This window comes from Pongo abelii, chromosome X (genome assembly GCF_028885655.2).
Source record: "Pongo abelii isolate AG06213 chromosome X, NHGRI_mPonAbe1-v2.0_pri, whole genome shotgun sequence".
NCBI lineage: Eukaryota > Metazoa > Chordata > Mammalia > Primates > Hominidae > Pongo > Pongo abelii.
In genome coordinates, this window is record NC_072008.2 from 55014433 (window position 1) to 55027301 (window position 12869).

General features: G+C 41.3%; 1 protein-coding gene across 1 annotated transcript in view; it reads right to left on the bottom strand.

Moving 5' to 3' along the window:
- Positions 1–12869, bottom strand: part of ITIH6 (inter-alpha-trypsin inhibitor heavy chain family member 6) — a 42956-nt gene that overhangs the window by 13429 nt on the left and 16658 nt on the right. Inside the window, exon 6 of the mRNA XM_024240901.2 lies at positions 5536–5652. Within this exon, the coding sequence (XP_024096669.2) occupies positions 5536–5652 (117 nt within the window). The remainder of the gene's footprint in view (positions 1–5535; positions 5653–12869) is intronic.

Here is a 12869-nt window from a genome sequence, read left to right on the forward strand (position 1 = left end):
GCAAACAGGATCCCAGGTCTTTATAGCTGCCTTTCAATGACTTTGCATGCTTTGGTTCTGCTGTAATCTGCTCTTCTGCCTCACCCTCCATTTCTTCCAGGCTAGTCTCACCAGCCCCTAGAAAACTCAGGTTCCAGTTTAACTCCATAAACCTTGCTCTTTTGTGCTCTTTAGATAGCATACTCTCCAACTTCCCTTTATTTATTCACATCTTTACTGTTCTTTCAGTTGCTCCTCCTCTGGAAAGTTCTTGCTTAAGTTGCCAACCCTGACCCCTGCCCTTCTCACTTAGATATTCCCTGTCCCAGTCTGTTAACTGACTGTTTTACATGAAATATTTTTACTTTCTATCCAAATATTGAACCTTTTGAGAGAAGGGCTTATAATGCTGCTGCTTCTTGTCTCCCTTCTCCATGGCAATACTAGCATAGGGCTAGGCCCATAGGAGGTTCAGGGAATAGAGTGTATAGGATCTACTATTAGGTATCATTTACAAGACACTTGCTATGTTCCAGGCACTGTGCTAAACCCTTTCGATGCATCAGCTCACTTAATTATCACAGCAACACAATGAAGAAGGTACTAATAGTATCCTCATTTTACAGGTGATGACACTGAGACTCAGAGAGGTGGGTACTTGCTTAAGGTCACACAGCTAGTCATTGATGGACAAGGGATTCAAATCCACATTTGGGAGGTTTTAAATCCAGTGACCCTAAGCACAATATTATGCTTTCAATCCTTTATATAGATATAGATTTCAGAGACCACAGGAAGGACACTTGAGACCCACCTTTCTCTATACCTTAAACTGATAGGAAATATCTTGAATGCTTCTAAGTGGATTAGAGTCTTTCCTGCCATAGGGAGAGCTCTGGGGATAGGTCGTATATTCTGGGAGAGGGAGCTAAGCACCATACTCTTGTTTCCATTGAGAGGGAAGAGACTTAATAGGATTGCCTTTCCTGAGAAGAGCAGTAGAAAAGTGAGAGCCTATGAGGTCCTAGAAGTCAGAACCTCTTGTTGACCAGGAATAGACTGTTTGTAGAAGTGTGCTGTTTAATCTCCAATTACTTTGAGATTTCCCAGCTATCTTTCTGTAATTGAATTCTAGTTTAATTCCATTTGATTTGAGAGCATACTTGGTATGATTTATATTATTTTAAATTTGTTAAGGTATGTTTTAAGGCCAAGGATATGGTCCATCTTGGTAAATGTTCCATGTGAGCTTGAGAAGAATGTGTAATGTTGTGGAATAAAGTATTCTAGAAATGTCAATTCCATCCAGTTAATTGATGGTGCTGTTCAGTTCAACAATGTCCTTACTGATTTTCTGCCTGCTGAATCTGTCAATTACTGATAAAGGGATGATGAAGTCTCTAATTATAATAGTGGATTCATGTATTTTTACCTTCCAGTTTCATCAGTTTTTACTTCATATATTTTGGTATGTTGTTGTTCATTGCATGCACGTTAAGGATTGTCTGTCTTCTTGGAGAATTTCCCCTTCACCATTACATTTGTTTTATTGTTATATCATATAATGCAACTATTTATTGCTGAAAATTTCCTTGCTTTGAAGTCTATTTTGTCCAAAACTAATACAGCTACCCCAGCCAGCTTTCTTTAATTTGTGTTAGCATGGTATATCTTTCTCTATCCCTTTGCTTTTGATTTATCTGCATCTTTATATTTAAAGTGGTTTTCTTATAAACAACCTACAATTGGGTCTTATTTTATTATCCACACTGAGAATCTCTGTCTTTTAATTGGTATATTTAAACCATTTATGATTATAGTCGTTACTGACATAGTTGGATTAATATTTGCCATAGTTGTAAATATTTTCTATTCTTTTAAAATTCTTTATTCTTATGTCTTCCACTTATTTTGTGGCTTCTCTAGTTTTAATTGGGCATTTTACATGATCCCGTTTTATTTTATCTCTTAGCATATGCATTAGACTTAAAAAATTTTAGCAGTTCCCCTAGAGTTTGCAGTATACATTTACAACCAATCCAAATCCACTTTCAAATAACACTATACAGCTTTATGCATAGTGCAAGTACCTTGCAACAGAGTATTCCCAATTATTCCCTCCCATCCTATACAATATTACTCTCGTTAATTTCACTTATTCCTAAGCTACATTCACTAAATACATTGTTATTTTGAAAAAATATTATCTGTTACGTCAGTTAATAAGAAAACTATTTTATTTTGCCTTCATTTATTCCTTCTCCAACACTTTTCCTTTCTTTATGTAGATCCAAGTATCTGAGATATACCATTTTCTTCCTCTATGTAGAACTTCTTTCAACATTTCTTGCAAAGCAGGTTTATTGGACAATTCCCAAAATTTTTGTTTGTTTGAGAAAGTCTTTATTTTTTTTTCACTTTGGAAGAATAATTTTGATGTATACAGAATTCTAGGCTGGTGGGCTTTTTCCTTTAACACTTGTAATATTTCACTCCACTTTCTTCTTGCTCCCATGGTTTCTGAAGAAAAATCTGATATAGTTTATATCCTTGCTCCTCTATAGGTAAGGTACATTTTCCTCTGGCTTTTTAAAAGATTTTTCTGCTGTCTGAATATGATATGCCTAGGTGTAGATTGTTTAGTATTTATCCTGCTTTGTGTTCTCCTAAGCTTCTTGGACCTGAGGTTTGGTGTGCATAATTTATTTTGGAAAATTTGTGTCTATTATTACTTCAAGTATTTCTTCTGTTCCTTTCTCTCTTTCTTCTCCTTCTATTATTTCCATGATGCATATCTAACACTTTTAAAATTATTCCACAATTCTTGGATATTCTAGGGTGTTTCTTAAAATTCTTTTTATTTTTGTTTTTTAGCTTCAGGAATTTCTATGAACGTATCTTCAAGCTCATTGGTTCTTTACCCAACTATGTCCAGTCTACTGATGAGTGAATCAAAGGGATTCTTCATTCCTGTTACAGTATTTCTGATATCCAGCATTTCCTTTTTATTTTCCTAGGGTTTTCATGTCTCTGCTTACATTACCATGTGTTGTCCTTATATGTGGTGCACTCTATCCATTAGTGCCCATAGCATATTAATCATGGGTTTTAAAATTCTTGGTTTGACCCATTAAAAAATTGGCAAAGGACATGAACAGATACTTCTGAAAAGAAGACATACATGTGGACAACAAGCATATGAAAAAAATGCTTAACATCACTGATCATTAGAGAAATGGAAATCAAAACCACAATGAGATACCATCTCACACCAGTCAGAATGGCTATTATTAAATAGTTAAAAAACAACAACAACAACAGATGCTGGCAAGGTTGTGGAGAAAAGGGAATGCTTATACACTGTTGGTGGGAGTGTAAATTAGTACAACCATTGTGGAAGACAGTGTGGCAATTCCTCAAAGATCTAAAAACAGAAATACCATTTGACCCAGCAAACCCATTACTGGGTATATACCCAAAGGAATGTAAGTCATTCTACCATAAAGACACATGCACATGTATGTTCACTGCAGCACAATTCACAATAGCAAAGACATGGAATCAACCTAAATGCCCATCAATAGTAGACTGGATAAAGAAAATGTGGTACATATACACCATGAAATACTATGCAGCCATAAAAAAGAATGAAATCCTGTCCTTTGCAGGAACAGGGATGGGAACTGGAGGCAATCATCCTAAGTGAATTAATGCAAGAGCAGAAAACCAATGCTACATATTCTCACTTATCAGTGGGAGCTAAACATTGAACACACATGTACACAAAGAAGGGGACAAGAGACACTGGAGCCTACTTGAGGGTGGAAGGTCGGAGAAGGGTGAAGATTGAAAAATGATGTATTACATACTGTGCTTATTACCTGGGTGACAAAATAATCTGTACACCAAACACCTGCAATACTAAATTTACCCATGTAACAAACCTGCTCATGTATCCACTGAACCGAAAATAAAAATTGGAAAAAAATATTTCAATCAAAAGTAAAATTGTTTGGTAATTTCAACATATTTGACATATTGAAGTCTGGGTGTGATGTTTGTTTACTCTCTTCAGGCAGTGTTTTTCTCCTTTTAGCATGCCTTCTCATTTTAGGTTGAAAGCCAGACATGATGTATCAGGTAAAAGGAAATAAACTAAACGGCATTTAGTGTGGGGTTTTAAGTTTATCTGGCTATGAGTTAGGTAATGTTTCCTGTTTGGAGCAGTTTTAGTTGTCAGAGGCTAAAACTACTACTTTTTTTTTTGACAGGATCTTGCTCTGTTGCCCCAGCCTGAGAGCAGTGGTGTGATCTTGGCTCACCGCAAGCTCCACTCGCTGGGCTCAAGCCATTTTCCAAATGCAGCCTCCTGAGTAGCTGGGACTACAGGTGCGCACCACCACACCTGGCTAATTTTTGTATTTTTAGTAGAGACAGGGTTTTGCTATGTTGCCTAGGCTGGTCTCAAACTTCTGGGCTTAAGTGATCCGCTTACCTCAGCTTCCCTTCTAGTGTCCGTATTTTTGTTGCTTCTGTTGTCTTTGGTTTTCCCTAAGAACATTTTCTTAAATAGGGTTTGGGCTTGTAGTTCTATCAGCTGTAACTTTCCATTATTGCCGAGGAGCCCAGTTGATGTGGTGATAATGTGTGGAGTGAGAGGAAGCATTCTATACTCTTATGAGGAGGTCTCAGTCTTTTAGTGAATTGGTGTCCCTGAGATAGAAACTTCACAAGGACTTCTGAGATTTTACCCCTCCTCAGTGAGACAAGAAGGCTAGAAAGGGCTGGATTTGGGGAGATCCCTCCCCCTACACTGGGGCTGGGGAGCTGGCTTGGGGTACTACCCATTTTTCCCCAGGTTGCTCAACTCTGGTAAAACAAACTCAGCCTTAGGTCCCAAGGGCTCTGTGATCGAAAGATTAAGGAGCAAAGCTATACAATTGCAAGACACTGGTACAAAAAGCTCCAGGGTATTATGGTATGAAATGCCGCCTGCAGAACTTTATGGATTCAGGGGCTAAAGTCAAAGCCCACTTGGTCTACGGCCTCAGAACTCTGACCCATGGGCACAGTGGTAGAAGTGCAACAAGATTAAAATCGATATGGCTCCTGACTCTATGGTTTCTAATTCTATAATGCTAGTACTCTATACTATTAGGCCTTTAAAGTAAAAAAAAATAATAATAACAAAGACCCAAAACCTTGTGGCCTCAGGAAGACTCAGAGTCTTTCTGACCTAAGGTTTTCTTGCTTCTGGATTCTAGGATCCCAGGGTGCTCTAGCTTGAGGGTCCTATATGACCCTGGGCTTTTGTGGCTGAGGGTCTCAATGGTTTCACAGTGACCAATGTGTCAATGTTCTTAGGACTCTGTGGCTCCAGGTCCACAGGCTCCTGTTACGTAAGATACAAGGACCCTAGGGTAGGCCCAAGCCTGTAAGACTCAAGGGTCATGGGATGGTGGAATCTCTTCTCCCAGGGCCCCATTGTTACCATGCTCTCTGCTTTCTGGGTCTTCTGATACTAGGACTAAGAAAGGTTTCCAGGATCCTTGTTACCTGTTCCATCTTGGTACCAAACATGGAGCCGCTTACGTCAATAACAAAAACCACATTCTTCTCCATAGGTGGAAGGCCTCTAGGGGCAAAGTAGTGAATGAAATAGTCATCGTAAATCTGGACAAAAAAAAAAAAAAAAGTAAAACCAAGAAGGACAGTGAAAGCCAATCTAAATCAGGTCCTCTCTTATTTTCCTGCATAACACTGTGCTTTGTTCCCCAGGACTTCTCACTGTTTCTAAACAGGCATGCGTGTGACTGTTTGCTCACTGTCCATCTCCTTCACCAGAACCGTGTCTCAGCTATTCAGACCTTCATCCCGGGGCCTGCCCCAGAGCTGTGGAGGGAATGAGACTGGCTTGTAGCCCAGGAATCCAAGTATCAGGATCTCTGTAATATATGAGTTCCTGTCTGTGAGAGAATTGGGCTTGCACAGCCTTGAGGGTCCCTAGGGATATTTTGCCTGGGCTGCAGGAACTCCAAGTATTGTTTTAACCTCCCTGTATAGAGTGAGCCTGGGGCCCAGCTCTTTGCTGCCAGGGGCTGGGAGTTACAGGGCCTCCCTCTCGTCCTAAAACCTCCTTTCTGCTGTTGCTGGGCAGAGCAGGGAGAGGAGGAGGGAACCTAAGCAGAGTGAGCTGTTTATTCAGAGGGGATTGGTTACACCAGGTACAGATGCCTTGGGCTGTCCTGGATGTGATTGGCTGCTGACTCCCCTCCCCCACTCCATTCCTCCCTCTGCAGAGCCTCTGGGCTGGGACAGCTGAGGGAAGGGGAGGGAAGGGGAGGGGAGGGGAGGGGGGCTGGGAGGGCCCCTCAGGACCAGTCTCAGCTCAGCTCAGCTCAGGGATGTCTGCGCTGGCTGAGGGTCTGTGCTACCCTGAAGCTGACGCAGGCTCTGCCCAGGGCCACAGGCTTTTGCTCCTCTCTGCCCTTCAGGCACTCTCTGACCATTAGGCTGTACACTACCTCTTCCCTCTCAAGAGGAAAGAGGAGATGGGAAGACATCTGCTCTTCCCCCTCCACCCCAGCCTTTGAATTAATTCACATGTGCAATTGCAGCCTCTGTCTCTGCTAATCCTGGCACTCTGGTACAGTTCAAAAAGGCCTGTGTCACCCACACTACAACTGCCCAAGCCAACAGCAGAACCCAGTCACCTCCCATACCTGGGCCGGTGAGCGCTCCTGGGAAAATCATGCCTACCTTTCCCCGATCCCATGCCCACCAGGGCCCCCACTTCCTATCACATAACTCAAGGGCAGGACCTTGCTCACTAACCTCTCCCAGTCACTTTAGCAGTCATTCCATCCTACCCACCTGACTCGGGAAGAGAATTAAGAGCATGGAGACAGGGACACTTTGACTGCCCACCCCACCCTTCTACAGGGTCCACATCACCATACACCTCCTCCCTCAGCCTAAGGAAAGGAGGTCCTGCCTTGGACCCCATGCACTCCAAGTGCCCAGCCCCTCCAGTACTCCTCAGGTCCCCTCTCTCCAACCCCATTTAACATGTACCCCACTGGGTCTTCTTGAAATATAGAATTTTTTTGTCTTTTCCATGCACTAAGACTAGCTCTTGTCCCCAGTCCACTCCCAAACTTCTCTCTAGCCTCTTTTTTCCCTGAAGTATCACAGGCTGAGAAAGTGGGCACCTTCAATGGGCTTAAATGCAGATCACTCCTGGGGACCACCACAGACTGGCTACCATGCCCACCCCGCATAGACACTTCCCTCACTAAAGGCAACCGTGACTAGCTTGCCTCCAAACTCAATGGCTGGAAGAGGGGTGAAGCAAGATGGTGGAATAAAAGCTCCACCGATTGTCATCCCCCTAGGAAGGACACCAATTTAACAACCATCTACACACAAATAAGCACCTTCAAAAGAACCAAAAGCTCAGTACCTGGTTTTAACTTCCTATCAATGAAAGAGGCACTGAAGTGGTAGAAAGAACAGTCTTGAATTGCCAACACCATGCCTACCCCACCCTCCACCTCTGCCCCCAGCAGAGGAGGCACGGTGTGCAAGAGCATTTCTGTGTGTTGGGGGAGGGAGAGTGCAGCTATTGTGAGGCATTGACCTCAGTGTTGCCCTCTTAGAGCAGTAAAAAAAAAAAAACTGAACCAAACTCGGCTGATGCCTGCATATGGAGGGAGCATTCAAAACGGCCCTAGCTACACGTGAATTACCCATGTCAGCAGTTGGCACTTGAGTTCCTGCAAGCCTCACCACCATGGACTAAAGTGGTCTAGGGCTCTAAATAAACTTGAAAGACAGCCTAGACACAAGGACTGCAACTCCTAGTAGGGGCCTAGTGCTGAACTAGGCCCAGAGACAGTGGACTTAGGGGGCACACAACCTACCGAGACAGCAGCTAGGGCAGCTAAGTGAGTGCTAGCATCACCTCTCCTCTAACCCCAGGCTCCACAGCTTGTGTCTCCAAAAGAGACCCCTTCATTCTTCTTGAAGACAGGAGAGGGAAGAGTAGAAAAGACTTTGTCTTGGATCTTGTATACCAGCTCAGCTGCAGCAGGATAGGGCACCAGTAAGAGTCGTGAGACCCCCTTTCCAGGCCCTAACTCCCAAACCACATTTCTAGACACACCCTGGGCCAGAAGGAAACCTGCTGCCTTGAAGGGAAGGACCCAGTTCTGGCTGCATTCTTCACCTGCTAAATGAAGAGCCCTTGGGCCCTGAATAACCAGCAATAATGCCCAGGTACTACACTGAGGGCCTTGGGTGAGACTCTGAGACTTGCTGGCTTTAGGTGATGCACATTCCAAGCTGTGGTGGCTATTGGGAGAGAGTGCTTATGTTTTACAAAAGCAGAGGAGAAAGTAAATTGGACATTGTCTTGAAGCTTAAGTACCAGCTTGGCCACAAGGGTGTAGAGCACCAAGCAGGCTCTTGAGGTCCTAGATTCTAGGCATGGGCTCTTGGATGGCCTAGAATCCAACTTCTGGGCCTGCCCTAGGCCAGAGAAGAGCCTACTGCCCTGAAAGGTGAGGCTAAGGATAGGCAGCATATACCACAAGCTGACTAAAGAAACTTTGGGCCTTAAGGGAAAATCGGTGGTTGCCTGTCAGTACTCCTTGTGAGCCTGTGGTGGCAGTGGCCATGAGGTGAGGCTCTTCTGCCTTTGAAAAGGGAAAGGAAGAGTGAGAAGAAGTGTATTTTGTGGTTTGACTGCCAGTTTGCCAGCAGGACAATAGAACACCAGGTAGAATTTCTAAGGAGTTTGACTCTAGTCTCTGGCTCCTGGATGGCACCTTTGGATCCACCTAGGGCCTGAAGGAACTCACTATCCCAAAGTGAAGGACACAGGCCTGGTTGTTTTTGACACTTTCTGATTGTACAGCCCCAGGGTCTTGAGTGAACATAGGCGGAAGCCAGGACATGGTTACAGCAGGCCTTGGGTGAGACCCAGTACTGCGCTGGCTTCAAGTCTGACCCAACACAGTCGTAGGTGGTGGCCACAGGAGTGCTTGTGTCAATACACCCCCTGCTTCAGGTGGCTCACAACAGAGAGAGAGAGAGAGAGACTCTGTTTGGAAGAAAGTAAGGAAAGTGAATTAGTCTGCCTGGTAATGGAAAGAATTCTCCCAGATATTGTCCAAGACCATCAAGACAATACTTCTATGAGTCTGCAAGAACCACAGCATTACAAGGCTTGGGGTGCCCCCTAAAGCAGATGCAGCTTAGATCACAACATGTATGTACATTTGAATATCTGGAAAGCCTTCGCAAGAAGGACAGGTACAAGCAAGCTCAGACTGTGAAGACTATAATAAATACTTAACTCTTCAATGCCCAGACATAGAAGAACATCTAAAAGTATCAAGACAATCCAGGAAAATACATGACATTACCAAATAAACTAAATAAGTCACCAGGGACCAATTCTGAAGAAATAGAGATATGTGACCTTTCAGACAGAGAATTCAAAATAGCTGTGTTGAGGAAACTCAAAGAAATTTGAGATAACACAGAGAAGGCATTCAGAATTCTATCAGATGAAAATAACAGAGATTGCAATGAGATTGCAATAATTTAAAAGAATCAAGCAGAAATTCTGGAAAATGCAATTGACATACTGAAGAATGTACCAGAGTCTTTTTTTTTTTTTTTGACAGAGTCTCCCTCTGTCACCCAGGCTGAAGTGCAGTGGCACGATGTTGGCTCACTGCAACCTCTGCCTCCTGGGTTCAAGCGATTCTCCTGCCTCAGCCTCCTGAGTAGCTGGGATTACAGGCATGTGCCACCATGCCCGGCTAATTTTTGTATTTTTAGTAGAGACAAGGTTTCACTATGTTGTCCAGGCTGGTTTCAAAGTCCTGACTTCAAGTGATCCACCCGTCTCAGCATCCCAGAGTGCTGGGTTTAAAGGCATGAGCCACTGCACCCGGCCTGCACCTGAGTTTTTTAAAAGCAGAATTGTTCAAGCAGAAAAAACAATTAGTGAATTACAAGACAGGCTATTTGAAAATAAACAGTCAGAGGAGACAAAAGAAAAAAGAATAAGAAGCAATGAAGCATGCCTACATGATCCAGAAAATAGCCACAGATAGGCAAATCTAAGAGTTAGTGGCCCTAATGAGGAGATAGAGAAAGAGATAGGGGTAGAAAGTTTATTCAGGGGGAGAATAACAGAGAACTTTCCAACCCAAGAGAAAGATATCAATGTCCAGATACAAGAAGCTGCCAGAACACCAAGCAGATTTTACCCAAAAAAGACTACTTTGAGGAATTTTATAATCAAACTCCCAAAGGTCAAGGATAAAGAAAGGATCCTAAAAGCAGCAAGAGAAGAGAAACAAATAACAGACAATACATCTCCAATATTTCTGTCAGCAGACTTTTCAGTGGAAACCTTTAAGGCTGAGAGGGTGTCATGACATATTTAAAATGCTGAAGGAAAAAACTACTTTTACCCTAGAATAGTATATCTGGAGAAAATATCCCTCAAACGTGAAAGAGAAATAAAGAGTTTCCCAGACAAAAAAGAGCTGAGGGATTTCATCATTGCCAGACCTGTCCTACAAGAAATGCTAAAGGGAGTACTTGAATCAGACAGTAAAGGATGTTAGTGAGCAATGAATAATCACCTGAAGGTACAAAACTTACCGGTAATAGTAAGTACACAGAAAAACACAAAATATTATAACACTGTAACAGTGGTGTATAAACCACTCTCATGCTTAAGTAGAAATACTAAATGATGACCTAATCAAAAGTACTAACTAAACAACTTTTCAAGACATAGTACAAGAAGTTACAAATAGAAACAACAAAGACATAAAAAGCAAGAGGATGAAGTTAAGGCATAGAGTTTTTATTAGTTTTCTTTCTGTTTGTTAGTGCAAACAGTGTTAAGTTGTTATCAGCTTAAAATAATGATTAATAAGATAGTATTTACAGGCCTCATGGTAACCTCAAAACAAAAAACATACAACAGATACACAGAAAATAAAAAAAGTAAGAAACTAAATCATATTACCAAAGAAATAATCTTGCTAAAAGGAAGACAGGAAGAAAAAAAAAAGAAGGACGAGCAGACCACAAAAAATAGGAAAACCAATAACAAAATGGCAGAAGTCCTTACTTGTCAATAATCTCATCGAATGTAAATGGGCTTAACTCTCCAATTAAAAAACATAGAGTGGCTGAATGGATTAAAAAAAAATAAGACCCACTGATCTGTTGCCTATAAGAAAAACATTTCATCTATAAGACACACATAGACTACAGATAAAGAGATGGAAGATGATATTCCATGCCAGTGGAAACAAACAAACAAAAAAGATGAGGAGGAGCCATACAGAGACAAAATCTATAAGAAGAGACAAAGAAGGTAGCAATATAATGATAAAGGGGTCGATTTGGCAAGAGGATATAACAATTGTGAAAATATATGTGCCCAACACTGGAGAACCAAGATAGATAAAGTAAATATTATTAGAGCTAAAGGGAGAGATAGACTCCAACATGATAATCGCTGGAGTCCTCAAGACCCCACATTTGGCACTGGACATCTTCCAGGCAGAAAATCGACAAGGAAACATCAGACTTAATCTGCACTATAGATCAGAAACCTTAGATATTTACAGAACATTTCATCCAATGGCTGCAGAATATGCATTCTTTTCTTCAGCACATGGTTCATTCTCAAAGATAGACCATATATCAGGTCACAAAGCAAGACTCAAAATTCAAAACAATTGAAATACCATCAAGCATCTTCTCTGACCACAATGGAATAACACTAGAAATCAGTAACAAAAGGAACTTTGGAAGATATAGAAATACATGGAAATTAAACAACATGCTCCTGAATGAATAGTGGGTCAATGAAGAAATTCAGAAAGAAATTGAAAAATTTCTCGAAACAGATGACAGTGTAAAGACAACATACCAAAACCTACGAGATACAGCAAAAGCAGTTCTCAGAGGGAACTTTATAGCTGTAAGTGCCTACATCAAATAAGAAGAAAAATGTAAACAACATAATGATGCATCTTAAGGAACTAGAAAAGCAAGAGCAAACCAAACCCTAAATTAGTAGAAGGAAACAAATAATAAAGATTAGAGCACAAGTAAAGAAATTGAAATGATGAAAACAATAAAAAGATCAAGGAAACAAAAAGAGTTTTTTTTTAAGTTTAACAAAATTGACAAACCTTTTCCCAGACTAGTTAAAAAAAGAGAAGATCCAAATAAATAAAATCAGAGATGAGAAAGTAGACATTATGAAGTGATACTGCAGAAATTCAAAGGATCATTAATGCCTACTATGAGCAATTATATGCCAATAAGTTAGAAAATCTAGAAGAGGCTAGAGAACCCAGAAATAAGGCCACACACCTACAACTATCTGATTTTCAACAAACCTGACAAAAACAAGCAATGAGGAAAGAGTTTCCTATTCAGTAAATGGTGTTGGGATAACAGGCAAGCCATTTGCAGAAAAATGAAACTGGACCCCTTCCTCATACCATATACAAAAATTAACTCAAGATGGTTTAAAAACGTAAACGTAAAACCCAAAACTATAAAAACCCTGGAAGACAACCTAGGCAATAGCATTCTGGACATAGGAAAGGGCAAAGATTTCATGATGAAGACGCCAAAAGCAGTTGCAACAAAAGCAAAAATAGACAAGTGGGATCCAATTAAACTAAACAGCTTCTACATAGCAAAGAAAACCACCAACAGAGTGAACAGACATAAGAAAATGTTTGCAAACTATGCATCTGGCAAAGGTCTAATATGCAACATCTATAAGGAACTTAAACAAATTTACAAGAAAGAAAACAAGCAGCCACATTAAAAAG